This window comes from Neodiprion fabricii, chromosome 5, assembly GCF_021155785.1.
Source record: "Neodiprion fabricii isolate iyNeoFabr1 chromosome 5, iyNeoFabr1.1, whole genome shotgun sequence".
Taxonomy (NCBI): Eukaryota; Metazoa; Arthropoda; class Insecta; order Hymenoptera; family Diprionidae; genus Neodiprion; species Neodiprion fabricii.
Window position 1 is genome coordinate 19,296,265 of NC_060243.1, and position 27,997 is coordinate 19,324,261.

The window sequence follows — 27,997 nt, forward strand, 5'->3', positions numbered from 1 at the left end:
TTACCGCGTGCACAATAATTTGGCGTCCACGATGTACCCTGGATCTAAAAACAATATCGCGAAGTTTTGTTGGGCGCCTGGCGTGATTAACACGCCTCGAAATCATTAATGCGCTATTCCTCGGGCATATGCTCGATAGCTCAGTACCGCGGAGAGGGGAGGGGTAATTTTTGGAAAGAGAGAGAGAGAGACACTCGAAATACACACGCAATTTAACAAAAGAAGTAAAATAAAATCTTATATTTCCCAACAGCGGTGATACAAAACAAAAAAAAATATAATCCAAAAGTCGCTCATCGCGAGTCTAAAAATAAACAGAAAACTACACGTAACCTACTCTATTTCTTACTCTAATGAGCTCGCGGCTCCCTAACTAAAATGTCACTCAACGATCACAAAATCCTCATACGCAATTCTGAATTTGCAAATTCGCCATTTTTTCTCCATGCCGATTATTGCTCGAAACCGAAACTAGAATCAATTATTTGACGGTGCGCCGTCGGGCCACCGAACAGACGGCGTCCTCAATCTCACCCGAAATCTCACCCGACTCGGAGCTTCGACGCTACCGCGAGCTGCCCTAAATCTAAACGAATCCGCAAACGTTACTATATTTTAAACGCAACCAAAACTCAATGCTCAAACTCCTCGTCTCAACTGCTGCTCAACGCAATGGCAATTTCGACTATACATCACCTCAACTCGACTAAACACTATCTTAACTAAACGGCAACTTAACTAAGCGCAAGCACCACCACATTTAACTTCAACTAAACACAAGCTCGAGGTAACGCAACTCAATTTATATTATCTTAACTACCGGGTACGGAACTCAATGCAGGCGCAACTGAACGTAACCTAAACTATACGCTACCGCAACGCATCCGAAATCAAATCTTCTCAAAATCCTCCAAAACGTTATCCGCTAATCCGAGCACTCCAATTCGGCACTTCCCGGCCTACTCGAGAGGTGACACTTAAAAATCCGATAACGCGGCTCGACCCGGTACAGCGAAATTCGGCTATACTTGATTTCACTAACGAGAAAGACTCGACTAAAACCCGTGACTCTACTCAACTTTCTCAGGAACTGAAAATTTACTCTACTCTAACACGCGTACTCAGGCTACGGTCATCAAGCGAAAGAACCGGCAAAAGAATTTGGAGTACTTCTCTACAACGCAAATCCAAAACGGCTACCCGTTACTCGGCAAGCCTTTTGGCAATATGCTCGAAATTCAATCGCGGGGATAGAAGCAGCGCTTACCTTCTACATCCTTGCAACCCCCTTTCCATTCCCCTCGCGATTTTTGGGCGACTCCATTACTTCGCGAAACTCCCCAAAACGTGACTACTGATCACGACCGCCAGAACTAGAGTGGTTTCAAAAACCTACTACCTGCCGCAACACGGATCTCGATGCGCCATCCCATACGTGACGTCATACCCGAAAGAATACGCAATAAGCGATCCGTCATCGATTTCGTCGATCGCGCAACTCGACGCGCACCTTCGATAGCATCGCTGCGCAGAACTTGAAGCTAGATCGCAATCTCGTCCTCCGCGCAGCTCCACGACGTCTTGGCGGTGAGCGTGGTGCTCCCTCGTCGCTAGTCGGTCCGTCGCAAGTTCGCTGGTCAATTGTTGGCGGGGTGAAGGGGGAGAGGCTGCGGCGCGCCGGCCGCCAGCGGGAATCGCGTCCACCTTGGTTCCCGCGATGCGGGGATCTGCGTCAGCTCCCCCTCCGCAGCCTCAACATGCTTCCTTCGCAATTGTTGCTAGTCCGCCACTTCGCAATTTCCTCGAATTCGGTGTCGACTTCTTGCCTCATGCCGTTGTAGCTCGAAAAGTAAAAAAAAACAAAAAAACCTGAAATATCTTACGCTATTCGCTAAGGTGTCCCCTCTCGTAGTTTCGGATGCGTGACTTTTGTCCTGGCGCTCTTTTTTTTTATTGAAAGGATTCGCGGCCTGATCCGTAGGGTCCCTAATTTCGAGTTCCATCTAGGTTTCGGGGAGCCGCTTGGAACGCGTATTGAAAATGCCACGTTACAACATATATAATATATATTCGGTATATAACATATATAACAGGTTTACAGTTGTAAAAAAAAAAAAAAAACCGAGACGGACAAGCTTCTTTACCGGCATAAATAAACATTACTGTTCAAGAATGCATTAGTTGGAATATTTGAAAATTTGAGTTTTTCCTTTCCTGTTCGTTTCACCATTATTTAGGATCACGATACTTTTCAATTACTATTTTTTTTTCATCGCCAAGCAGCGAATTGGAAAAGTAATTTTATTCTTTTCCTGGGCTTTCCATCATTGAATTAGTGGATTCGAGAATCCTGATCTTAGGATTTCATTCAAATTGGAGATTGTACACATTTTTCCCTCACGTCTAAAGTTGTGACGAGCTCCTTATACGACATCGATTCATCTACATTGTTACATTTGCTATCCACGTTTCTCATAAATTCGTAAAAGTCGGGTCGGAATCGGCTGAAGAAAAAAAAAATAATTCGCGAAATTCGTGGCATCATTTTGCGAGTGTCGAGTTTTCGTGTAAATAAAGTATAACGCAAAATATCCGCATATTTCGCGACAATGTAAATTCAGTTTCTTCAGCATATTTGTCACTTCTCTCGATGTTTGATTAGTGTCGATTTGACTCTACTCGGCTGCCTGAAAAATAAGTCCTCTGTCATCCTGTCACGACGAAGGTCTATATTCATCATGAATTTCGAAACGCATGACTTATTGCAAAGAATGTCACTTCGTGACTCATTTACTCAGCTGACTACGATAAGCGACATATTTCTCAATCGATATAATTCCACATTCGAGTTGCTAATCTACGTTTTAGACCTTACGATACAATTTATACACACCGAACTAACCTCATTTCAATTCAGGTTTGCTGAATTTCAATCATTCATCTCGAAACGGAAATTTCAAATTTCATGAAAACCTAATTAAAAGCTATTATTAGAAAACTTTAGGAGTCACCGATTTTGAATTTGAGGGGTGAATATATATCAAACTCGAAACACGCAAGAATATAGTGCCTTGAAATCATTCAAAATTGTTCAAATCGAACGAAAAATCGGTAGGTATAAATTGCACATTTTCACCATACTCAATTTTCAATTTGCAATTATGTTATAATATGAATTATGTTGTAATCTAAAGTCTTGCAATGAGTGAATACACGTGTTCTCTGAAATGTCAATCATTGCTTCATGAAAATAGTATCTTACGTCACAAGGGAATAATCGGCTTTATTCCCGTGCTGCATATATATAGAATTTTATTCCCGTTTCAACTACGTATGGCCACTTTATGGAATTGAATAGTGGTTACCCCATTAGTGGGGAAAAAGTATGAGAGGAAATCGTATGCTACTTTTATCCCGCTTTTCAGATGGATGAAATGATTAGTTACAGTAAAATGAGGAATGAATATTACAAAATGATCTTGTACCCTCCATGAGAATTGGTTAGATTTTCATTTTTTCTTCCGACAGTTTGAACTAAACGATTTGGAACTGCTACTTTACTCGAATTGATACGGAACGCGGAGTGAATTTTTTACAGGTTCTTTCGTTTCAATATCCTCAAGTTAAAGTATTCCAGTTACCCCCACCTTTTCGAATTCTTAACTCATAAGGCAGTAGCGAATTTAGAAATAATTGATGCAAGAATATCCATCGTCCCAACAACTAGAAACTGAAAAGTTTTTCATTTTTCTATAGCCTCAAAAACTGCACTGAACTCCTTGGACATTGATACGTTAGATTTTGCCGATATTTCATTTGGATTCAGAACAGTGGGGTGGAAATCGATAATAAGAAAGAATTCGCGATATTCGTGGCAGCATCGCGCAGAAATAGTGCACCTGTGTAAATGAAGTGTAAAGCTATCGGACATTTACCAAGAATGTCCACCAACTTTCTTTCGTTTACATGTCACCTGTTCCAATATTTGATCAAACCCGATTAGAATCTCTTTCAGCGTAGCTTAAAACTGATGTCTGTCATCTTGTCATGATAAAGATCTACATTCATCATAATTTTCATAACGCATGACTGATTGAAAAAATTATTAGCTAGGTGACTTGTTTGCTTAGCTAATACGGATATGTGAAATACTTGTCAGTAGAAACAACTACAAACTGCGGTTGCCGACGTTTTTGTCTATTCTGTACAATGGACCGATAGACGTAGAGTGATTTTTATTCCCTATGAAATCATCATAATCGTAGACCCATAAGTTGTACAGTATAGTATTCACATTGATTTGGAAAACTTTAGAAAAAATGTGATCAAAACATGTTTCTTCATTTTATCTCTTCATCCCCTGTTATTACCAATTTAAGACCGCATTCTTGAGACGGACATAAATACACGATCGCCTAGCGATGGCTTGGTTGAGGAGGTGAGGTAAACTTTTTGAATAAAGTATGGCCACACAATTTTCGACAAATTCTCACTAACGTTACTTTGAACCGTCCTGCCGACGCTTTAGATGCAGCACGTTCTGCAGTTCTCATATTGATTTTTTGAAAACAGAGAGTTTCCAGTGTTTGGAAGCCAGATCGTACGGAAAATTTAAAAGTATACGACTCACCGTTATTGACTACTTCATTTTTCACCTAAAATTCATTCGAATCGATCGAGAGGTTTTTTAAAACCCATTCGTGTGTATAGCAACACGAATTTCTAACACCTAATTTCTCAAATCCATCTCCTCCTTTGATTACAGTGTTCGATTCAACATATACTGTACTCTGTTTTAGGTGCAGAATGTGCATTTTTCCATCCACGATGTTAGCACATCCAACGTAGCTTCTAGCTGAAAATGGTTACTGACATAAAATCACCCCGATGGCCAATGTACGTAACACCATTACCGGGCGTTAAGATAATTCTCTTGCGTGGCAAACGATTCTTTGAAAAACTTTTTCATCATATGTAGCAACATTTCAGGACAAGTTTCGACGGAGGAACGAGATTCTGAACAATGTATAAAGTCATGTCAGATCGTTTTTTTTTGAAAAATGTAGCGAGTTTTTCACGAGTATATTACAGCAGCTTGGAGAGAAACAAAATATTCTTGTACAGAAAGTGCACGTGTTAATACGATTTCAAATTATCCAGAAAATGTACCCAAGGCTTTGATTATCATTTTTTTTTTTTTTTATCCTGGGAGAAAGGCAAAACAATTCAGAAGAATTCGTCGCGTTGTAGTGCTAAAATTCGTACACCTGTGTTCACGTAAGTAAAATATACAGGTCGAGTTGATTATTTACCGACAATGTCAGTTCACTTTTTCCGCAGACTTGTCGCTTGTTTCAATGTTTGATCAAACGGCAGCAGACTCTTCTCCTGTCTTCATGACAAAGGATATTTGCTATCTTGTCACGATAAAGATCTACATTCATTATCAATCTCAACATGCGTGACTGATTCAATAAATAACAGACACTTGAATTTATCATTTACTCGGACGGACACCGAAGTGATCCTACAAGGGTTCCGTTTGTTCCTTCTGAGGTACGAAACCCTGAGGATGACAGATAGTTGATTTTCATGTTTACTCTCCACAATCTATCAAGCCACTTCGAATTATCTTTATTTCTAGTAACATCATTTTTATAAAGTGAACCTTATAGATTTCAAGGGCAAATCTGCCCTTCAGTCTGAAGTCGTCTCTGGAAATGGGACAACTATCGATTTTGCATTCCGAGCAATTTTTACCCGCAGTTTTCAGGTGAAAATTCGTTCGTTATTTCAATATATCGTTATTTGGGCTGTTTATTTCAAAGTTGAAATTAAATATCATAGCTATTTAAGCAAGGGTTGAAATGAGCTACGCGAAACAGCTTCAGAAAATCTGGTAATTCCGTTACAATTGTATGAAAATCGGTGCCTATTTTCAGTTGGTTATGATCACTACTTTTGATAAAGGACGCAGGGTTACTGAATTTTAATTTACCAATTCGGAATGGCAATTCAAAATTTCGACATTGTGATAAAATTGAATAAAAATCAGAATTCTCATATTTTCGGAGTTATTAATTCTGAATTTATAAGGAAATCTGTGAAACTCGACAGCGAAGAAACAAAATTGTGATTCATAACTTTGAAATTCGTTTGAATTGCACGGCAAATCGGCATTCACATATTTCTCATTAGCGCACGGAAGAGAATGAATGGAGATTTTACGTCTGTTCTGGTGAATATACAGGGTGTCCCTAAATTGCCTCCCACGGACTAGCCAGCATAATACCTCGTTAAAATCCAACCGAGAATTTCTTTTCCGGAAGCTCGTCCGACGCATAGTTTTTGAATTATAAGCGATGGCGCTAGGCCAATCAGAGTGCACCATTTCATCTAGATTTGCCGCCACGGAAATTGCTGTTTTTTTCGTCTGGGTGAATTATTATTATTCGCATACGAATTAAATATCGGCACCTCCCCTCTCTCGCTGCTGTATCCCTTATTCTTGAGGATGCGCTTCTGTTTACACACACAAGTGTGCGCCCATGGATGTGCGGCCGGCAGCGTGTGCCGCGGCAACAATACCGAGGTCAGCGCTCGAGAAGGGGTACAACAGCGAGTGAGGGGAGGTGCCGATATTTACTTTGTAACCGAATAATAATAATTCACCCAGACGAACAAAACAGCAATTTCCGTGGCGGAAAATCTAGATGAAATGGTGCACTCTGATTGGCCTAGCGCTATCGCTTATAATTCAAAAACTATGCGTCGGACGAGCTTCCGGAAAAGAAATTCTCGGTTGGATTTTAACAAGGTATCATGCTGGCTAGTCCGTGGGAGGCAATTTAGGGACACCCTGTATAGACAGCACGTTTTGGAAGTCAAATCTGCATCAATAGCGGTTGACCTATCTAATCATATTGTTACTCTTACCACTGGTCTTGTAAATCTTATTATTGCATACGTGAATGTTGCCATAATTGCTGTAGATTTAACTCCAAAAACCTGCTGTACATATATTCACCACAGAAGATATAAAATCTACAATATTTTTGTTTTGGATGCTGATCCCAGGATTATCGATTAAATTACAAAACCAACAACAAATCACGTAAATTTGCAACTGAAAATCGTATACATGTTCGTCTGGAGGTCAAAAAACTTGACCTTCGCTGATATTCTTTGCAAAAACAGCATTATGTATATTTCAGAAGTGCGAAATGACTCAAAGGGCAAAAGGTCGTTATCACATTTGATGGTGGACATTGAATTTCGAATGTTGGAGTGGTGTAATTATTCACGAGAATTCTTCCAACCAGAAATAACGTTACGTGATCGTACGTTTATATCGAGCAGTATGCGGAGAAGACAAAAACTCGAAGGTCATCTGAGATCGCAGCAATGGAAATTTCCGATATTACGCGACTTAATAGTTGGAAGAATTTGGATGCTTCGAAAATGATTGGCACCGAAGCTGTTCAAATACTGTCGAAATATCGAGTTCGTCGGTCAACATTCAAAAAGAAATCATATTTGATCATGTCCTCCGCATTTCAAATTCGTACGGTTCCAAAATTGCCGTATGCACGTGTCGTTTTTGCACACGGCACATATTTTGGAGGTGTATAAAAGCCGTGGATCGCTAACCATGGGTATCAGTCTCGAATCAGACTCAGGAATCGAAAGATGGCGAAATTCATCGTGCTTCTCGCAGTTCTGGCCATTAGCTTCCAAGCTCTGGCAAAGCCGACGTCCAATACCGAAAATGACTCTAATTATACCAGTCAAAACAACGATGAGTAAGTTACATTGAACAAAAATTTACTTTATTGATGTCAAACTTGTGATGTTTTCACTGTTATTAACTTATTTGCAAATCTGCTTTATACATGAACATTTAACATCCTTCGGGACAGCACGGATTCAGACAAGTGTGTTTCGCCTCACTTAATAAAATATTTACTACGCAATTCTTCAGTAGTATCTACCGATACTTTACACAACTTGTGATATTCCCAGATTTTCAATAAAGATTCAGAATTTTTCCAATTTCTAGAAATAATGATTGTGCTGTTTCACGCATGAATTTGCTGCTAAAAATTATTTGTTTGACTGTCGTAATAAGTGAGACTCGGATTCTCTTACTGATATTTGGATGTAAAATTAAAGTAGGGTTGTCAAGTATTATGAGAAAGTTGAAGATTTTGCGTTAACTGAGTTTATACCAAAATCCGTATCATCAGTTTTTTTTTCGACAACCTATTTTTACTTACGTGAAAAATATCTTCAGTCATTTAAGACCTGAGTTACATTATGAGCCTTGATTGAAGTTTCCAGCTTAATAGAGTTCTCAAATGCAATCTGCCATATTACAAAGGCAAGGAAAAAATTTGTTACTTAAATTTTCGAATTCTTTTTTGACACCTTCAGCTTCTGATAATCGTTCTAAGCAGATTTCTTTGATCGCCTCCAATGCCCCAGCTGATCTTTAGATAAAACCACATCTTTCGTAGTATTTATAATACAAAATTGAATACATTTTTCGAAAAATTTCAGGTACCATGGTTCTCCGGCAACGGCCGATGACGATAAAACTGTTGTTGTTGTCACAGGTAAATCCAGAAATATTACGTCAACTGCCTAAAAAATAAAGTTTTTTTCTACCACCAACGAGAGGCCAAATATTTTTAGAGATTATTGACCGAAATTTTCAATCTCACTTCAGAAAGTCCTTGCCAAGTAAGGCTTTGGTTTTATAAATTTCGGTTGAAATCTAAGAAATCCTCGTTTTCATGATCTTCTTCTGTTTCCAATTTGACCGTGGAATGCAACTAACTAGAATTCCAATACGAGCTGGAACAATAATAGAATTGTCAAGGAACTTTTCCTATCAATATTTGATTTCCATAGGCACAGACAGTATTGCAAAGTAATGAATGACTGAAAAATGAAGTTTTGAGTCTTGAATATGCAGATAGGATACCAGTAGAATGATCTTTCCGAGAATAAACGAACAATTTACAGTAGTGGGTCAACCATAGACTTATAAGAATCAGATTGGGCGGTCTTACCGCCCGTTTAAGACCTGCTGTACCTGGACGTCGTTTGTACTCTTTCGCGAAGCGCAAGGTCTAAGGAAATAATGAGGGGGGGGGGCACCAAGTGACTATGAGGTAATACATCCAACCTCTCGCCCCAGCAATCTTGACCCTTGCGATTTACCTGTAGATACGGACAGAAAGATGTTACAAATACCAATACCAAAATCTAGTCAAATTTTATAACTTTGAGATGATTTAATAGGGGCATAAAATTTCTAAGCACTGAACACGAGATATTTTCTAGTCTTCTCAGTAAAATGGCAAGTGATGTATTTGGGCTTATTGCCAACCTGAAGTTAGCCGAAATTCAGTATTAAGTTACACATCAATCACTATTCTCAAACAGCTCACACAATTGTAATTTATGTTGACACAGTGATAACTGCATCTGGTGAGGATAACAAACTTAAAAATCAAGATGGCATCGAAAGATCCTCCGAGCAAACAAATTTGGAATCGAGCTCTTCTTCTGACGCATCGGACAGCCAAACCGCCCAGCAATCAAATTCGGAATCGAGCTCTTCTTCTGACGCATCGGACAGCCAAACCGCCGAGCAATCAAATTCGGAATCGAGCTCTTCTTCTGACGCATCGGACAGCCAAACCGCCCAGCAATCAAATTCGGAATCGAGCTCTTCTTCTGACGCATCGGACAGCCAAACCGCCCAGCAATCAAATTCGGAATCGAGCTCTTCTTCTGACGCATCGGACAGCCAAACCGCCGAGCAATCAAATTTGGGATCGAGCTCTTCTGACGCATCGGACAGCCAAACCGCCCAGCAATCAAATTCGGAATCGAGCTCTTCTTCTGACGCATCGGACAGCCAAACCGCCGAGCAATCAAATTCGGAATCGAGCTCTTCTTCTGACGCATCGGACAGCCAAACCGCCCAGCAATCAAATTCGGAATCGAGCTCTTCTTCTGACGCATCGGACAGCCAAACCGCCCAGCAATCAAATTCGGAATCGAGCTCTTCTTCTGACGCATCGGACAGCCAAACCGCCGAGCAATCAAATTCGGAATCGAGCTCTTCTTCTGACGCATCGGACAGCCAAACCGCCGAGCAATCAAATTCGGAATCGAGCTCTTCTTCTGACGCATCGGACAGCCAAACCGCCCAGCAATCAAATTCGGAATCGAGCTCTTCTTCTGACGCATCGGACAGCCAAACCGCCCAGCAATCAAATTCGGAATCGAGCTCTTCTTCTGACGCATCGGACAGCCAAACCGCCGAGCAATCAAATTCGGGATCGAGCTCTTCTGAAGCATCGGACAGCCAAACCGCCGAGCAATCAAATTCGGCATCGAGCTCTTCTGACGCATCGGACAGCCAAACCGCCCAGCAATCAAATTCGGAATCGAGCTCTTCTTCTGACGCATCGGACAGCCAAACCGCCGAGCAATCAAATTCGGAATCGAGCTCTTCTGACGCATCGGACAGCCAAACCGCCGAGCAATCAAATTCGGAATCGAGCTCTTCTTCTGACGCATCGGACAGCCAAACCGCCGAGCAATCAAATTCGGGATCGAGCTCTTCTGACGCATCGGACAGCCAAACCGCCCAGCAATCAAATTCGGAATCGAGCTCTTCTTCTGACGCATCGGACAGCCAAACCGCCGAGCAATCAAATTCGGAATCGAGCTCTTCTGACGCATCGGACAGCCAAACCGCCGAGCAATCAAATTCGGAATCGAGCTCTTCTGACGCATCGGACAGCCAAACCGCCGAGCAATCAAATTCGGAATCGAGCTCTTCTTCTGACGCATTGGACAGCCAAACCGCCGAGCAATCAAATTCGGGATCGAGCTCTTCTGACGCATCGGACAGCCAAACCGCCGAGCAATCAAATTCGGAATCGAGCTCTTCTTCTGACGCATCGGATAGCCAAACCGCCGAGCAATCAAATTCGGAATCGAGCTCTTCTTCTGACGCATCGGACAACCAAACCGCCGAGCAATCAAATTCGGAATCGAGCTCTTCTTCTGACGAATCGGACAGCCAAACCGCCCAGCAATCAAATTCGGAATCGAGCTCTTCTTCTGACGAATCGGACAGCCAAACCGCCCAGCAATCAAATTCGGAATCGAGCTCTTCTTCTGACGCATCGGACAGCCAAACCGCCGAGCAATCAAATTCGGGATTAGATAGCACTTCTTCACTTGATAAGGACCAGAGTACGGTAAATTCCAATGGTATCACTCGTCAGTGTACATGCTATTAGATACCGTTCCAAAAATCCTACCCTCATAATTCAAGAAGCTTCTTTTGGTAACTCAACTCCCGTCAAAGCTAGTATCGTTTTGAACGGCATCTCTTATTCTGATGAAAGCAACAGTTCAGAAAACAACGATCTCTTGGAAGTTTTTTCATTATGTTTATTTGTAATGCCAGTATTTACTGTACATAAGGACACTAGCAATGTGGGAACCAGAGAAACCAAAACAGTAGCCGTATTGGATGTTTAAACTGTTGATATATCACCCTGGACGGATTAATTTTGAGCACGATCCACTTTCTGTGTATAACCACATGCATTGTACGTATCGGTTATTATTCGTAAATAAATATTTACTATTTGGGTTTGCAAAAATACCTGCCTAGTATTCTCAAACATGCACCACACAATACGAATACCTACCTGTAATTGTAAAAATGATTGTTCACTTAATTATTCCCATAGCGAGGTGAAATATTCTCCGACGGTTAAGGAGGGCGTTTCCTATTTTCGCTAAAACGAGTTTTATATGTGATTCTGAAAAAGTAAAACCGTGATGAAAAATATTTTTTATCTTTCATGACAAATTCCGCCTACTGGCCCTCCTTATCCGTGACCCCGCGAAAAGTTTGCGGCCGCTGGTATGCAAGATTTCTTCTCTTCTGGTAGTCCGCAAAAAAACAAACGGCATTTTACTTCTTAAAAACACATAACTTACGTTTCATGAATCGGAAAAGGAAGAAAATATTTTACGAAATGGTCACTTGTCAGACGCAAGTGATCGTTTTTGGGCGAAAAAATTGATCGAATTTTTAAGTTTTTATTCTCGTATCCGAAAAATGTACGACGTATCACATTTTCCGTGCATCGAATAACAATATGGATGTATACTCTGCGTGCTGTTGAAATTCGAAGTGGATCGGTTCTTCGGTTTTTCAAATATTGCGCACACCAACTGCAATGAAGCTGTATCGAGAAAAATGCGTTCAAACTTCCGCGTGGAGCTTACATGGATATCGAGTACTTGCAGTGTTTATCTGTTAATATAATGGTAAGTCAACTTTACGAATTTTGGTTTGAAATTTGGCAGACATATTGACACCTCAAAAAATGAAAGACGAAGAAAAAACAGATTGATTTTTCTGAAAATAAACGGGGACGCACCCTTCAACCAATCAACTCAAAGCTCGCATGCCGTGCGTAATCCGAAATAGAAATATCTAGCAGCAAGTAACTGTTAGCCAAATTGCAGCAATAAGTTGTAGTAGTCGGTGAGATTATTGAAAGTGTTATTCGCTTTTTACCAACTTACCGTGTACAGCTTTCCCAATCGTTCATATGACTATCGAGTAATACAACGTTCGTCGGTCACCGTTCGCACAGTCACCTACTGCATATTTTATACACGAAACAGATATTTATTATAATCATTATCGACTACTTATTCATACATGTATTACGTGAAGTGCACGTTACCTTTCGACATGGTACTACCATTTCAATATGGCCCAGACTAACCAAAAAAACCATGCAACGATGTATGTCACAATTGAGAGGAAATTACAATTCATCCCACCGTCCAAATCTGTAAACTGATCTAACCATCAGTGTCTGATTTATGTAAGTCACCCATAAATCAAGCGTTCTAATATTTGATGTAATAAGTATTGAGTGAATATCTAATACCTATATTGTATTCAACGTCTATATGAATAAATACAGTGGACGCTAGATATATGGCCCTGCCGCGGGGCTCGAAGAGAGGAAAATTCTCCGAAATGGCTAGTTGCTAAACGCTCCCACTGCTGGCGTCCAAAGCGTGAGCGTGAGCGGGGGGGGGGGGATGACAGTGCAACGCAGTGAGAGATGGGCGCGCTGAGGTGGGGGATGCCGCATTTATGCGTGTGACCGTGAGAGTGGATGTGAGCACTCGCTCACATACTGAACGGTCATTTATGTGGCGCCTACTGTACCCGAAAGCTATCCCGAGTCGAAATATAGCGTCTGCTTGAAGCCTTACGTAGGAACTGCTGCGTAGGGTTTAAATATAGTAAAGTAGATTCTGTTTCAATGCAATATCAGACGCTACTTTGACGCTAAAAATTTAGGAAATTTACCGATTTACGAACCTTAGGCTCAAACTTGGGCAGGTTCAGAATCTCCTTCAACCCTCCAGAGGTATGATTAAACTTGCTTGTTTGAAACCCTCCTTTAACGCTCAAAATCCTAACCCGTTGATAAAGGTCCTTCGATTCTGATTGGTTATGTTAGAAATACAAAAAATAGGACTAGGACGAATGAAATCAAATTAAAATCACAAGAAATTGGAATTGGTTTACACATACGTTTAATCGTATTTTCCGTATATGATTCAATTACTTGAAAGGGTATTCGTAAGAACGTGGAATGAATACAGTTAAAGTGTAATATTTAATTTTCAAATGTTATTGAAACTTACCAAAATTACGTGGAAACAGCCCTTGGATTATTCATTGTGAACAGTTGAATGTCGCTGCTAGGTGACTGAAGGTCGTTGGATATCGCGCCATCGTAGTTTCTCGAGGTCGCCGCGCTCTATCGACTCGTGACAGCACTGGTGTCTGATTTTCGCAGATAAGTGAGCAGACGCGCGCGCGAATTTGTAGCAGTTGTCAGAACGATTCGCTTCGGAAAACACGTTCACGATAAGGCCTAAGGCCGATACACATCCAACCTAACGAGGTTGACGAAAACAGTTCCTGTCATAGAGATCGAGAGAACGGCAACGGCTCGAGATTCTCCGATCCTTTGACAATGAACTTCTGACCGAGGGGACGGCAACGGCTTAATTAGGCCGTCTTGATATCATGTAATGATAGGATGTACACGTAACGATAATACATGTAAAATAAGATCGTTATAACGTCATGGGTTTTTATGCTTCAGGCTTTGCCCATATGAGCTAATAAATGATATTACGATTCCACGGCTCAATCATTGTTAGTTATCATTCAAATTCATAGTAGACCTAGAAATCCCATCCTAGATCATTGAAACTAATACCAAAATCCGTAGTAACTTCGAATTGAAAAAGCTTCAACCATCCAGTCGCTGTAATTATATACCTATAGAGGAGCTGGAGTTACAGGTCCAATGGAGGAGCTGTAGATTGAATAGCGTCGAAGTACGGTTTAGTACATTAATTTTGAGGAGTTGGAGGTTCGATGTAGGGTTTGTTCTTAAATTTTTTGGAGTTCCGAGAGTCAATGTAAGATTTCAAGGTTCAGTTTCCTTCAATGTAGGTTTATATGAACCTTGGTAGAGTCAAATGTACAAATGAACTGCTGAATTAGTACTCATATTGTGCAAAATGATGTAAAGGCGTTACTTTGAACTTGATACGTTTCACTCAGTTGGACGGTTATATCATGCCGTTTCGAGGAAGGTTCAAGACAATTTTTCAACTTCTTGTTCCTCCGTTTGCAGGGGTAAGAAGGTAGTTATTACGATTTTTCTGAGAATGAAAAATTGCGTGTTCACTTCGTCGTTTCGAGATCTAGAGAATCGCCTCCGACCATTTTGACATGGACATCTGTGTGTTTGTATTTTGATGTGGCATTTCTAATGCACGTTACATTTGGCTCTCCGAACCGTAAGTGGAACCCAGAGTTGGAGAAATCACGACATGAACTATCGATGTAGTAGAACCAGAGTACCAGGACGAGGCCCACTCCTCACTTTCGAAACTCCGAGAAAGGACACTTTATAGGTTAGCGAAAAAGATATCTCAGGATTCTGATTGCTGTTTGTTTTCGAGTACAAACTTGCAACATCAAGTGGGGGATCGAAGGTGATCGCTATAGAATGATCGGCGAATCCATATAAAGTGTGCCATATATATTTATTCGATTAATTGAATCTGGGTAAACTTCGAACAATATTCCAATTTTTGCAGATGCCAAAATAATGATAATGACGCCTACGAATATGATGGCTATGACAACAAGGAGCTGCAAGCATTTTATGATTGTAATGACGCCATTTGTCGCCAATGACGTGAAAATTGATATAAAATCAATTATTTTACTTGTTATGCTTTATTACTTATACGTAAATTAAATCATTATGATATTCATAACTAATATAAATTCTTACCATCACGCATGACAACCTTCTTTTGATAACAAAATATTGAGTACTAAAATAAATCATAGCTATAGCACCCGGTATCTGTCATGATCTAAGTAAATTATCCGCTCTTCGACGTCGTCTAGTGGACAGTTTCCACCGAGATTCCCGTCTGTCAAACGATACATCGATTACTGAGGGTCCAATCTAAATACAGTACTATCTTACGACAAGAGTCCCCGTTATAAGAAAAATTCCCCGTTGTTCCACTCAAGCGAGTTTTATAGCTTCCCTCACTCTGACTGTGTACCTGAAGATTCCCAATTCTGGTGCGGTTTCCTCGTTATAAGCGAACAAGTGATTGCGCTGAATCATACGTGTTTAGGCACCGAATTCGTCTACATAACTGTGATTCTCTCACAGCGAGGAGTGGTGATGATCATTGACATATTCGCACACGTTCGATCCCCGAGCTCTCCAGAGAGTAGTGGGGGAACGCTCCAGCCATGAATTTCTTGGAACCCTATTCCCCTAACCGCCTTAACACTCTCTTATAATGAGGTAATACTGTAATCAATCTTATCCGAATCTATAGCAAATGACGTAAGTAGGGTCTGGCACTACCTTTTCACAGAACAAAACATTTAGGATTTTTAACAACGAGTACGAGACCACGTTTACTACCGCATCATAGATACTCGTCAGACATGAAATTCCGTTTTTAAATTTGTTTTTTTACCTATTTATCGGATCTGTGGCAGCTGCAATCACCGCTGAACGCTGGTTAGACTACCAGATCATTTATTGTAAGTACCTATTAGGTGAGAAGAATAAAGGTAACTATTGTCGATAATTATGAAATTAAAAGAAATGACGTAACTATATATTTTTGTCACTGGCTCTCCATCTAGTATAACAGTTGAAGCATCGTATTGAACGAAATTATCAATGTAAACCAATTCACGGAGTGAAAAATTTGAACCGTTAAAAACGAAATTTTTCATCGAAAAATCAAAACACCGTGGCAGATGATTTTTTTACATGCAAATGAAGCCTCCCAAAAAAAAAAATTACAAATCCTATAGGACCGGTATTTTCCACAGCTGGAATATGCACCTGACCTTCCCGTGAGCAAAGATCGGTACTAAAAACGGTTGAATTTCGTTTTGTTTTATTTCATGGTTTTAACAAAGAAAATAAAAATCGCAGTAAAAATTTCATAAGAATTTCGGACCTCAACGGGTTGAAAAAGTTCGTCAGTTGGAATTTAATACTTTTTTCCTAATTTTATTACGAGACGGTCAAACATTGAGTATTTATCGAACTTATGAATTCTTAAGCTACCGCAATTTTTTTCAAAATGTGACACGACAAACCCCGAATTGTGAATAAGATTTCAAATAATGATTTTTTACCTGAATTCGTTTCTGAAGATTGAAAAACCTGGTATAACCAGGCGCTTTCACTTTGCGACGAACCATATTATTCGCAAGACAATTCTATACATTCTTATTACGATAATTTATTTCCCTTGCATTTTTAGGAGATACTTACCATATAACTTGTGAATGTAAAAATTTTATAGAATCTCTACGTGTGATCATATTGTAATACAGCTAATAAAAGAGAATTGTTGTATCTTGATCTATAATCACGAATGGAATTATTTTCCTATCTAGCATAAATACACTTATATATATGTATACATCAAGTAAAATGACTGTCATGAGATGAGAAATTAACTATGTGAAAGCTAATTAAATACAATATTTGTTATGACATTGATTGTTCCAAAAATATAACGGCCTTGGGTGATGCCTCACGGGGAAAAACCAACTTGGGTGTAAATTCCCATAAAAACTAAGTTGAGGGTGCAAATTTACACCCAAGTTGAGGGATTTTTTTCGTGAGCAATCAGTTTGAATTGAAAATACAGATACCATATGGTGGAATGCCACGTGTCTTCAATATTTCAGGATATCAGTTGTCAGCCTTTATCTAAATAAAAGATCCAGAAGGTTCATTCCAATTCGATATTCGCACTATATTTTGATGTCATCAATTCGCACTCGGTAAGCATCGATTTACTTATCATTTTATTTCTGTAATTTGTAGTTAATCAGTTTAACCTGAGAGAATTTGGACGTTTGCTATGTGGAAATTGAATTTGACGAAGTGAAATTTTCCCAACATTTTTCATTTTTTATTTTCTCACGTTAAAATATTATACCCACCGAAATTATTTCAATATCTTGGCTGACCATGCGGTAAATAATTTTGAGATGTGTTCTTAATTTAGAAATACCAAAATCTCTTGAGCCAAACATTCTTGTTGCTTCTAACTTCGTGTAATCTACGCAACAAAAACATAAAATTACATAGGAATGGTTTTTTTTCAATCGTGCAACTGAGTAAGTAAAGTATATTCAGGTATGTGATATTTGTCGACAATGTGAATTTACATTTTCCAGCATATCTGTCACTTGTTTCAATGTTTGCTAGAAGTCTGCGAAAGTCATTTTTTGACAGCCTGACAAGTGATATTCGGACCATGCCATGATAAAGATTTACATTGATCGTTATTTCTACACGAATGATTGACCTCATCGAAAATGTAAGACGTATGATTTATTTCTTCGGGTAGCTAAAAGAAAACTTTATTCGTACCACAAGAATAAGTCATTGTTGAATATGTGTTCAACTGCTATTTTTTTGTACATCTATCACACGTTTAGTTACATTTGACATCCATAGATTGTAAAATAAATATAAGTCAGTTATATTTATCACTGTTATATTTACTTGGATTATGTTTGTACCCAATACGTGCATTCCACAAGCATATTTTTCTCACAAGTATCTGAATCCATGCAACGTGTTAATTTTGAAAATAAACAAAAAAATTTGACCCTAATAGAAAATAAGTATCTATGTACCATTTATTAAAAAATTTACAACACGGAGTATGAATTACATGACATTGAATTCGGAAATGATCAAAATTCATCCAAATTTCGTAAAAGTTCTATTAAGTCATGCTTTGCCTTCACCATTTCCAAATTGGTAAATATATTTTTGGATTTTGAAATATCTTTGAGGAGACAAAAACAAAGTTTGACGAATTTAAGACGAACTATCCAAAAAAAAATTTCAGCTATGTGTTTAAAATACTATTTTGCGTTTGCGAGTCTTAATTGTAACAAATAAAATACAAAATTAATCAATGAGGAGGCCAAGAATTCTTGAAAATCATTCTTCACAATTCAGAATATATTTAGATATTGCGAGTAAAGTTTTCTACGTTTAGCACTTCTATTTTTGAAAATTCGAACAATGTTTGGGAATTAGTATGTAAGTAAGCGCAAAAACACTTAGAATTTATAATAATGTCATACGATTGTAATATCTCATTACGTAGAAAGTAAAAAAAACTGAAAATCTTGTGGTATGAGGAGTGACATTTTTTAACCCAAGACAACTGGGCAAATGAAAAAATTCGGGTATCGTGATAAGTGATTGACAACAAAGCTGATCAAATACTTCTTACGCACAATGGAAGTTGCGGGTAAGCGTATTTTATAGGGCACAGTGTTTGACTTTGCGGTCTGTATTTGAAACTCGCAAACCTGGAATCTCGCATTTTAGTTTTTTCTCTTATTTTTTTCTCCACAATACATGGGCTGTAACAGAATATAAGAATTGAAGACCATCGCCGATCGGAATCAGTTCTGAAACCGAATCAGGAGACAAATGACGAAATTCATCATACTTTTGGCAGTCTTGGCCATCGGCTCTCAGGCTCTGGCTAAGCCGCCACCGAGACACTTCGATAGAATTGATCCTTTCCGCAAGATAAGCGATCATGGCAATCGAACTACTGACGAGTAAGTAATATTCAATAAAATTCATGTCTGAAATGGCATACAGAACTTATAAAGCCGTCGGCATTACACGAACGTACGTAAGACTGACATTTATAATCGACATTCGATCAAAGTTCAAAGCAGCCCTTTCTTCCATCTCTGTTTCTTTAATCGAATCGCGCTTGGTACGTGTTGATATTCCTCCTTGCACGTCTGTCGCTCTATACTTTTATTGGAATCGTGTAAAAAGACTTTTATTTTATTCACGATCGATTCCTGGTAGTGATAATCTAACGAAAAGAGAAGTTTCTGTACTGAAAAGACAGTTTTTTTCTTGGTATAAATACTGCGGAATCACGAGGAAATATTAACCTTATGAAAAACGTTCTGAGTAGTTTTTGAATCGTATCCGATAGCTTCAGATTGTGTTTCAACATTACTAAAAAGAAGAGTTCCCAATCTGTACATCATCGATTTTCTATATTTTTGGATAAGTGTAGTAAAGTTTTATTGTTTAACGCACCCGGAAAAAATTAATTTTTGTAAATTCCTCATTAAGAATGTAAAAGTCTTTGATGAAACCGATTAGACGATATTTAATATCGACAGATGACGATGTTGCGCAACACGTAATTTCTCCCTTAAGAGTGGCATGTTTTGTTTTGTTGTTGTAAACTTTGGCGGTAAGTTTGACCATTCAACAGCCACATTGACTCGTGAGAAAATTCCTGTACAATATTTCTTGATATACTACAAAATATAAATAACAAAAAGCAACAATAAGATACACCTCGGGTATATTCCCAGTGAGATTTTCGTCATAACGATGGCGGGAAGTATTAATTGACTAAAAAATTTCAGAAATGAGGCTTCTGGAGACGAAGACAAATTAGAACGACCTGGCATGCATGGTGATGAATTTAGCGATGATGGCGATGATGAGATTGACTTGGTTATTGAAGGTAGGCCCGGAATTTTCACTTTGACAGCTGAAGAAATTTTTGACGAAAACATAGGATGACTTTCATCCAACATCGTGTCTCAACTGTACTTGAGTACAAGTTCGAACCTCATATACTCATTTTCTTCTGATTCAATTCTTATATGTGTATATAATACTAAAGTAATGATATTAATATTACCTTTCATGCGTCTGAAATTGAGCGATGTGTAGAAGAGTGCACTGAGACTCTACATTAAATTATCAATCAGACAGTATTGCCACCAATTTGGGATCTACCAAATCAATAATCAAATTATCGTTAACACAGTTGAATCTTTGCCACGACATCACAACCGTGAGTTTGGAAAAAGACATCATGCTTCGAATGGCACCGAATTCGATGCGCTCTCTGATTCCGCTGACAACAATAGGTCAACACCCATGCAGCTATGGAATGCTGAAGATTTTTCTGGAGAGCAAACTCTGATTGTGCATGCGATACGTAAGTTTAGGAATTTCACTCTAACGACAAAACGGGGCTTTATGACATGTGAAAAATCTACGTAATGGAAGAAATAAACCATTATTATGATTGGAAGTACGCCAATATTAGAATGTATCATTCGCTGAACAACTGCAGTTTGAAAATTCTGTAGCATTACACAAGGTCTGAATATCGGGTGCTGTAACACTTTGAATTACAAGTCCATTTTCGAGTACTGCCAGAAAAATTTGTTCTGACTGAAATAGGATTTTTGAAATATCCCTGGGGAACATGTAATGAGAAAATCGATTCTGGGGTGTACATAAATTGTAAAAACAGACTTTTTACCACTCTCAACTGTGGTCATGTATTATTCGGTGATATAGAACGCTCAAGAAGCATGTCAGATGGAAAGACTTACCAAAACTAGTTCTGCGCTGAACAAAATACTGAGTTAACTGAAGGAATTGCACATCGTAAGATTATGGTTAATGAGATTAACGTCTTTGCAGCGAAAGCATCGCCTAAAGAGGATGCAGTCGACACGGCGGACTACGGGGCAGGATATGAAAGGACAGGATTCAATCAGAGTGACGAATACGACGTGACATTTGATTCCGGAGAAGAACCAACTATTCCGGAGACAGGCATGTATATAATCGAATTATTCGACGCAATTCGGAGGAACACGGAGTTCCATGGCGAACAGAGTTCACACGCTCCAAGCGGCACAAACGGACATGAAACGACCAATTTGCATAATGCAAGACATAGGATTTCCCCAAACAAGTCGGCGACTCAAAATCAGGAAAAAAGCAACGAAATCCGAAATGTTGGCACTGATTCGACCCTCAACGCGGAAAATCAACAGGATCATCACGATCAGAGTTCGGTATCCGACGGATTTGCATCTGATTCATCCAAAAGTGCGGAAAATAAAAGCTCGTCTTCCCAAGAGGCCTCTCAGTCGACAAGTTCTGCGTCCGAATCATCTTCTGAAGAAAGAGCCAGCTCGTCCACGTCGGATTACGCCACATCGGAAGACTCGTCCAGGATGGTTGCCACGGATACGGATCGTACAGCAACCACGCTCGGAAGCAACGAAGTCCGAGGTGTAGGCACCGGTTCGACCCTCAACGCGGAAAATCAACAGGGTTATCACGATCAGAGTTCAGTATCCGGCGGATTTGCATCTGATTCATCCAAAAGTGCGGAAAATGAAAGCTCGTCTTCCGAACAGGCCTCTCAGTCGACAAGTTCTGCGTCCGAATCATCTTCTGAAGAAAGAGCCAGCTCGTCCACGTCGGATTACGCCACATCGGAAGACTCGTCCAGGATGGTTGCCGCGGATACGGATCGTACAGCAACCACGCTCGGAAGCAACGGAGTCCGAGGTGTAGGCACTGGTTCGACCCTCAACGCGGAAAATCAACAGGGTTATCACGATCAGAGTTCAGTATCCAGCGGATTTGCATCTGATTCATCCAAAAGTGCGGAAAATGAAAGCTCGTCTTCCGAACAGGCCTCTCAGTCGACAAGTTCTGCGTCCGAATCATCTTCTGAAGAAAGAGCCAGCTCGTCCACGTCGGATTACGCCACATCGGAAGACTCGTCCAGGATGGTTGCCGCGGATACGGATCGTACAGCAACCACGCTCGGAAGCAACGGAGTCCGAGGTGTAGGCACTGGTTCGACCCTCAACGCGGAAAATCAACAGGGTTATCACGATCAGAGTTCAGTATCCGGCGGATTTGCATCTGATTCATCCAAAAGTGCGGAAAATGAAAGCTCGTCTTCCGAACAGGCCTCTCAGTCGACAAGTTCTGCGTCCGAATCATCTTCTGAAGAAAGAGCCAGCTCGTCCACGTCGGATTACGCCACATCGGAAGACTCGTCCAGGATGGTTGCCGCGGATACGGATCGTACAGCAACCACGCTCGGAAGCAACGGAGTCCGAGGTGTAGGCACTGGTTCGACCCTCAACGCGGAAAATCAACAGGGTTATCACGATCAGAGTTCAGTATCCGGCGGATTTGCATCTGATTCATCCAAAAGTGCGGAAAATGAAAGCTCGTCTTCCGAACAGGCCTCTCAGTCGACAAGTTCTGCGTCCGAATCATCTTCTGAAGAAAGAGCCAGCTCGTCCACGTCGGATTACGCCACATCGGAAAACTCGTCCAGGATGGTTGCCGCGGATACGGATCGTACAGCAACCACGCTCGGAAGCAACGGAGTCCGAGGTGTAGGCACTGGTTCGACCCTCAACGCGGAAAATCAACAGGGTTATCACGATCAGAGTTCAGTATCCGGCGGATTTGCATCTGATTCATCCAAAAGTGCGGAAAATGAAAGCTCGTCTTCCGAACAGGCCTCTCAGTCGACAAGTTCTGCGTCCGAATCATCTTCTGAAGAAAGAGCCAGCTCGTCCACGTCGGATTACGCCACATCGGAAGACTCGTCCAGGATGGTTGCCGCGGATACGGATCGTACAGCAACCACGCTCGGAAGCAACGGAGTCCGAGGTGTAGGCACTGGTTCGACCCTCAACGCGGAAAATCAACAGGGTTATCACGATCAGAGTTCAGTATCCGGCGGATTTGCATCTGATTCATCCAAAAGTGCGGAAAATGAAAGCTCGTCTTCCGAACAGGCCTCTCAGTCGACAAGTTCTGCGTCCGAATCATCTTCTGAAGAAAGAGCCAGCTCGTCCACGTCGGATTACGCCACATCGGAAGACTCGTCCAGGATGGTTGCCGCGGATACGGATCGTACAGCAACCACGCTCGGAAGCAACGGAGTCCGAGGTGTAGGCACTGGTTCGACCCTCAACGCGGAAAATCAACAGGGTTATCACGATCAGAGTTCAGTATCCGGCGGATTTGCATCTGATTCATCCAAAAGTGCGGAAAATGAAAGCTCGTCTTCCGAACAGGCCTCTCAGTCGACAAGTTCTGCGTCCGAATCATCTTCTGAAGAAAGAGCCAGCTCGTCCACGTCGGATTACGCCACATCGGAAAACTCGTCCAGGATGGTTGCCGCGGATACGGATCGTACAGCAACCACGCTCGGAAGCAACGGAGTCCGAGGTGTAGGCACTGGTTCGACCCTCAACGCGGAAAATCAACAGGGTTATCACGATCAGAGTTCAGTATCCGGCGGATTTGCATCTGATTCATCCAAAAGTGCGGAAAATGAAAGCTCGTCTTCCGAACAGGCCTCTCAGTCGACAAGTTCTGCGTCCGAATCATCTTCTGAAGAAAGAGCCAGCTCGTCCACGTCGGATTACGCCACATCGGAAGACTCGTCCAGGATGGTTGCCGCGGATACGGATCGTACAGCAACCACGCTCGGAAGCAACGGAGTCCGAGGTGTAGGCACTGGTTCGACCCTCAACGCGGAAAATCAACAGGGTTATCACGATCAGAGTTCAGTATCCGGCGGATTTGCATCTGATTCATCCAAAAGTGCGGGATATGAAAGCTCGTCTTCCGAACAGGCCTCTCAGTCGACAAGTTCTGCGTCCGAATCATCTTCTGAAGAAAGAGCCAGCTCGTCCACGTCGGATTACGCCACATCGAAAGACTCGTCCAGGATGGTTGCCGCGGATACGGATCGTACAGCAACCACGCTCGGAAGCAACGGAGTCCGAGGTGTAGGCACTGATTCGACCCTCAACGCGGAAAATCAACAGGGTTATCACGATCAGAGTTCAGTATCCGGCGGATTTGCATCTGATTCATCCAAAAGTGCGGAAAATGAAAGCTCGTCTTCCGAACAGGCCTCTCAGTCGACAAGTTCTGCGTCCGAATCATCTTCTGAAAAAAGAGCCAGCTCGTCCACGTCGGATTACGCCACATCGGAAGACTCGTCCAGGATGGTTGCCGCGGATACGGATCGTACAGCAACCACGCTCGGAAGCAACGGAGTCCGAGGTGTAGGCACTGGTTCGACCCTCAACGCGGAAAATCAACAGGGTTATCACGATCAGAGTTCAGTATCCGGCGGATTTGCATCTGATTCATCCAAAAGTGCGGGATATGAAAGCTCGTCTTCCGAACAGGCCTCTCAGTCGACAAGTTCTGCGTCCGAATCATCTTCTGAAAAAAGAGCCAGCTCGTCCACGTCGGATTACGCCACATCGGAAGACTCGTCCAGGATGGTTGCCGCGGATACGGATCGTACAGCAACCACGCTCGGAAGCAACGGAGTCCGAGGTGTAGGCACTGATTCGACCCTCAACGCGGAAAATCAACAGGGTTATCACGATCAGAGTTCAGTATCCGGCGGATTTGCATCTGATTCATCCAAAAGTGCGGAAAATGAAAGCTCGTCTTCCGAACAGGCCTCTCAGTCGACAAGTTCTGCGTCCGAATCATCTTCTGAAAAAAGAGCCAGCTCGTCCACGTCGGATTACGCCACATCGGAAGACTCGTCCAGGATGGTTGCCGCGGATACGGATCGTACAGCAACCACGCTCGGAAGCAACGGAGTCCGAGGTGTAGGCACTGGTTCGACCCTCAACGCGGAAAATCAACAGGGTTATCACGATCAGAGTTCAGTATCCGGCGGATTTGCATCTGATTCATCCAAAAGTGCGGGATATGAAAGCTCGTCTTCCGAACAGGCCTCTCAGTCGACAAGTTCTGCGTCCGAATCATCTTCTGAAGAAAGAGCCAGCTCGTCCACGTCGGATTACGCCACATCGGAAGACTCGTCCAGGATGGTTGCCGCGGATACGGATCGTACAGCAACCACGCTCGGAAGCAACGGAGTCCGAGGTGTAGGCACTGGTTCGACCCTCAACGCGGAAAATCAACAGGGTTATCACGATCAGAGTTCAGTATCCGGCGGATTTGCATCTGATTCATCCAAAAGTGCGGAAAATGAAAGCTCGTCTTCCGAACAGGCCTCTCAGTCGACAAGTTCTGCGTCCGAATCATCTTCTGAAGAAAGAGCCAGCTCGTCCACGTCGGATTACGCCACATCGGAAGACTCGTCCAGGATGGTTGCCGCGGATACGGATCGTACAGCAACCACGCTCGGAAGCAACGGAGTCCGAGGTGTAGGCACTGGTTCGACCCTCAACGCGGAAAATCAACAGGGTTATCACGATCAGAGTTCAGTATCCGGCGGATTTGCATCTGATTCATCCAAAAGTGCGGAAAATGAAAGCTCGTCTTCCGAACAGGCCTCTCAGTCGACAAGTTCTGCGTCCGAATCATCTTCTGAAGAAAGAGCCAGCTCGTCCACGTCGGATTACGCCACATCGGAAGACTCGTCCAGGATGGTTGCCGCGGATACGGATCGTACAGCAACCACGCTCGGAAGCAACGGAGTCCGAGGTGTAGGCACTGGTTCGACCCTCAACGCGGAAAATCAACAGGGTTATCACGATCAGAGTTCAGTATCCGGCGGATTTGCATCTGATTCATCCAAAAGTGCGGGATATGAAAGCTCGTCTTCCGAACAGGCCTCTCAGTCGACAAGTTCTGCGTCCGAATCATCTTCTGAAGAAAGAGCCAGCTCGTCCACGTCGGATTACGCCACATCGGAAGACTCGTCCAGGATGGTTGCCGCGGATACGGATCGTACAGCAGCCACGCTCGGAAGCAACGAAGTCCGAGGTGTAGGCACTGGTTCGACCCTCAACGCGGAAAATCAACAGGGTTATCACGATCAGAGTTCAGTATCCGGCGGATTTGCATCTGATTCATCCAAAAGTGCGGAAAATGAAAGCTCGTCTTCGGAACAGGTCTCTCAGTCGACAAGTTCTGCGTCCGAAGCATCGTCTGAAGAAAGAACAAGCTCGTCCTCGTCGGATCAAGCCACCTCCGACAAGTCATCCGGATCCGTCACTGTGATTAAGGGACACACACGCGACTCGATTGGAAGTGACGAAAATAGAGTCTTACAAGTCCGTTCAACTGGCACTAGTAACAATTTCGATGTCCTTGATTCAAATTCCTCTGGATCGACAGAATTCGCGTCTGTTTTCGCGTCTCTTGCCCAAGAACAACCTTCTGCTTATTCTGTTTCTTCCGCTTCTACAGATTGCTACAACCGATGTTTCCAGCAGTGTTCAGTTTTTCCAACCGTGTAGTTCATTTCATGATTGTCACTTAACTACGGAGCATTCAACCTTGCTCCTGAAGTGAATTCCACTCCCTAGTAATAGAATCCTTCTTCCGTTATTATTATACTGAACTCTTGTGGCACTACTGGCGAAATGCGCAATTATCATTCGACCTGTCTGTCCCATTATCGGGTTAGTGTACGGGAAATTTTACAAAAAAATTGGTAATCATTGAGTACATCATCCAGTGTTACCTTTCACGCTGAGATTTATGATGGACTACGAGTCAGCCCAGATCTATCCCTTATAAACTTTGGATTCACGACTGACCTGCTCAATGTCGACGTCACGACAAATTTCAAACATAGAATGTACACGATATCGTCCTGCTCCGTTCTACATTACAGACTAAACCAAACTGTTCAAACATTCAAATCCTCTAAATCCTGTTTAAATTTGTTAGACCATCCTAGGTCACTCTACCGACAAATTGTGCACCATATACTGTGTATTGCAAACGAACCAGGCTTCTGCCTCACGTTTGGCATTCCTATATCGAATATCGCGGCATCGGCTCAAAATATAAGTTGTACTTCCGCCTGCAATTGATCGACTCTATACCTTTCTGGTAATACGTCAATTACGACTCGACTTCACGCTCTTCGGGAATTAACTTTGCTGTTTCAAATCCATGTGTAACGAGTTTCAAATCGATCATAAGTATGTGATAAATTTGGATGCCAGTGCAAGTCAAATAACGAACCGCACAACAGTTCAGCAAGAGCACATTCTGACCCAAAGAGTTGACTGTGAATATTAATACGATCGTCTTGAGGTGCGCCGCTATGTAACGAATGTTACAGAAATGTAGTAAGAAATAAATGTCTATAGCTTACACATGAATTTTCTTGAAATGTACAACTATCTGTTACATTTTTATTCTTGAAGTAATGCAAATCCATTTTATCACTATTTGGATTACGAGTTTCTTTGTTTCAATCCATACTTGAATTCTATTCTATATGCTGCGTCTATTTTTCTTCTTGTATTCTTGTCTGTTGTATTGTATTTCATATAATATGTATAATTTTTGGACCACATTGTCTGTCCGAAAAAATAAAACACAGAAACGGTTGTTAACGATAAATTCCAAGGTTGTATGGGATTATCGTACTTTGACGAGAAGTTTTCAGTGTCAATCGAAAC

At 41.6% G+C, this 27,997-nt stretch overlaps 3 protein-coding genes across 5 annotated transcripts in view; 2 read left to right on the forward strand and 1 right to left on the reverse strand.

Moving 5' to 3' along the window:
- Nucleotides 1–27,997, reverse strand: part of LOC124184008 (alpha-1D adrenergic receptor) — a 134,527-nt gene that overhangs the window by 47,746 nt on the left and 58,784 nt on the right. The gene's annotated exons all lie outside the window — the stretch shown is intronic.
- LOC124184010 (dentin sialophosphoprotein-like) lies at nt 7,669–11,698 on the forward strand. Of its 3 annotated transcripts, XM_046573288.1 has the most exons (6): nt 7,669–7,802; nt 8,560–8,615; nt 9,481–9,837; nt 9,892–10,119; nt 10,456–10,953; nt 11,239–11,698. In XM_046573288.1, the coding sequence occupies exons 1-6, from the start codon at nt 7,690–7,692 to the stop codon at nt 11,325–11,327; spliced, it is 1,341 nt and encodes a 446-aa protein (XP_046429244.1). In that variant the 5' UTR covers nt 7,669–7,689; the 3' UTR covers nt 11,328–11,698. The 3 variants fall into 3 exon arrangements, with proteins under 3 accessions (XP_046429244.1, XP_046429242.1, XP_046429243.1); XM_046573286.1 differs by having other exon boundaries at nt 9,892–10,953; XM_046573287.1 differs by having other exon boundaries at nt 9,481–9,666; nt 9,892–10,953.
- LOC124184007 (streptococcal hemagglutinin-like) lies at nt 19,162–27,996 on the forward strand. The gene is made up of 5 exons (XM_046573282.1): nt 19,162–19,312; nt 20,153–20,253; nt 20,563–20,736; nt 21,231–21,254; nt 21,294–27,996. Exons 1-5 carry the CDS (start codon nt 19,179–19,181, stop codon nt 26,816–26,818), a joined length of 5,958 nt encoding a protein of 1,985 aa, XP_046429238.1. The 5' UTR covers nt 19,162–19,178; the 3' UTR covers nt 26,819–27,996.

Bases quoted from the DNA above. Each gene is read 5' to 3' on its own strand.
- LOC124184010 (XM_046573286.1), top strand. From the start codon at position 7,690: ATGGCGAAATTCATCGTGCTTCTCGCAGTTCTGGCCATTAGCTTCCAA. The intron at 9,838-9,891 runs ATTTGGGATCGA...CCCAGCAATCAA, and splicing joins CCAAACCGCCGAGCAATCAA to ATTCGGAATCGAGCTCTTCT. The intron at 10,954-11,238 runs ATTCGGAATCGA...CCGAGCAATCAA, and splicing joins CCAAACCGCCGAGCAATCAA to ATTCGGGATTAGATAGCACT.
- LOC124184007 (XM_046573282.1), top strand. From the start codon at position 19,179: ATGACGAAATTCATCATACTTTTGGCAGTCTTGGCCATCGGCTCTCAG. The intron at 20,254-20,562 runs GTAGGCCCGGAA...TCGTTAACACAG, and splicing joins GATTGACTTGGTTATTGAAG to TTGAATCTTTGCCACGACAT. The intron at 21,255-21,293 runs CAGTCGACACGG...GATATGAAAGGA, and splicing joins AGCATCGCCTAAAGAGGATG to CAGGATTCAATCAGAGTGAC.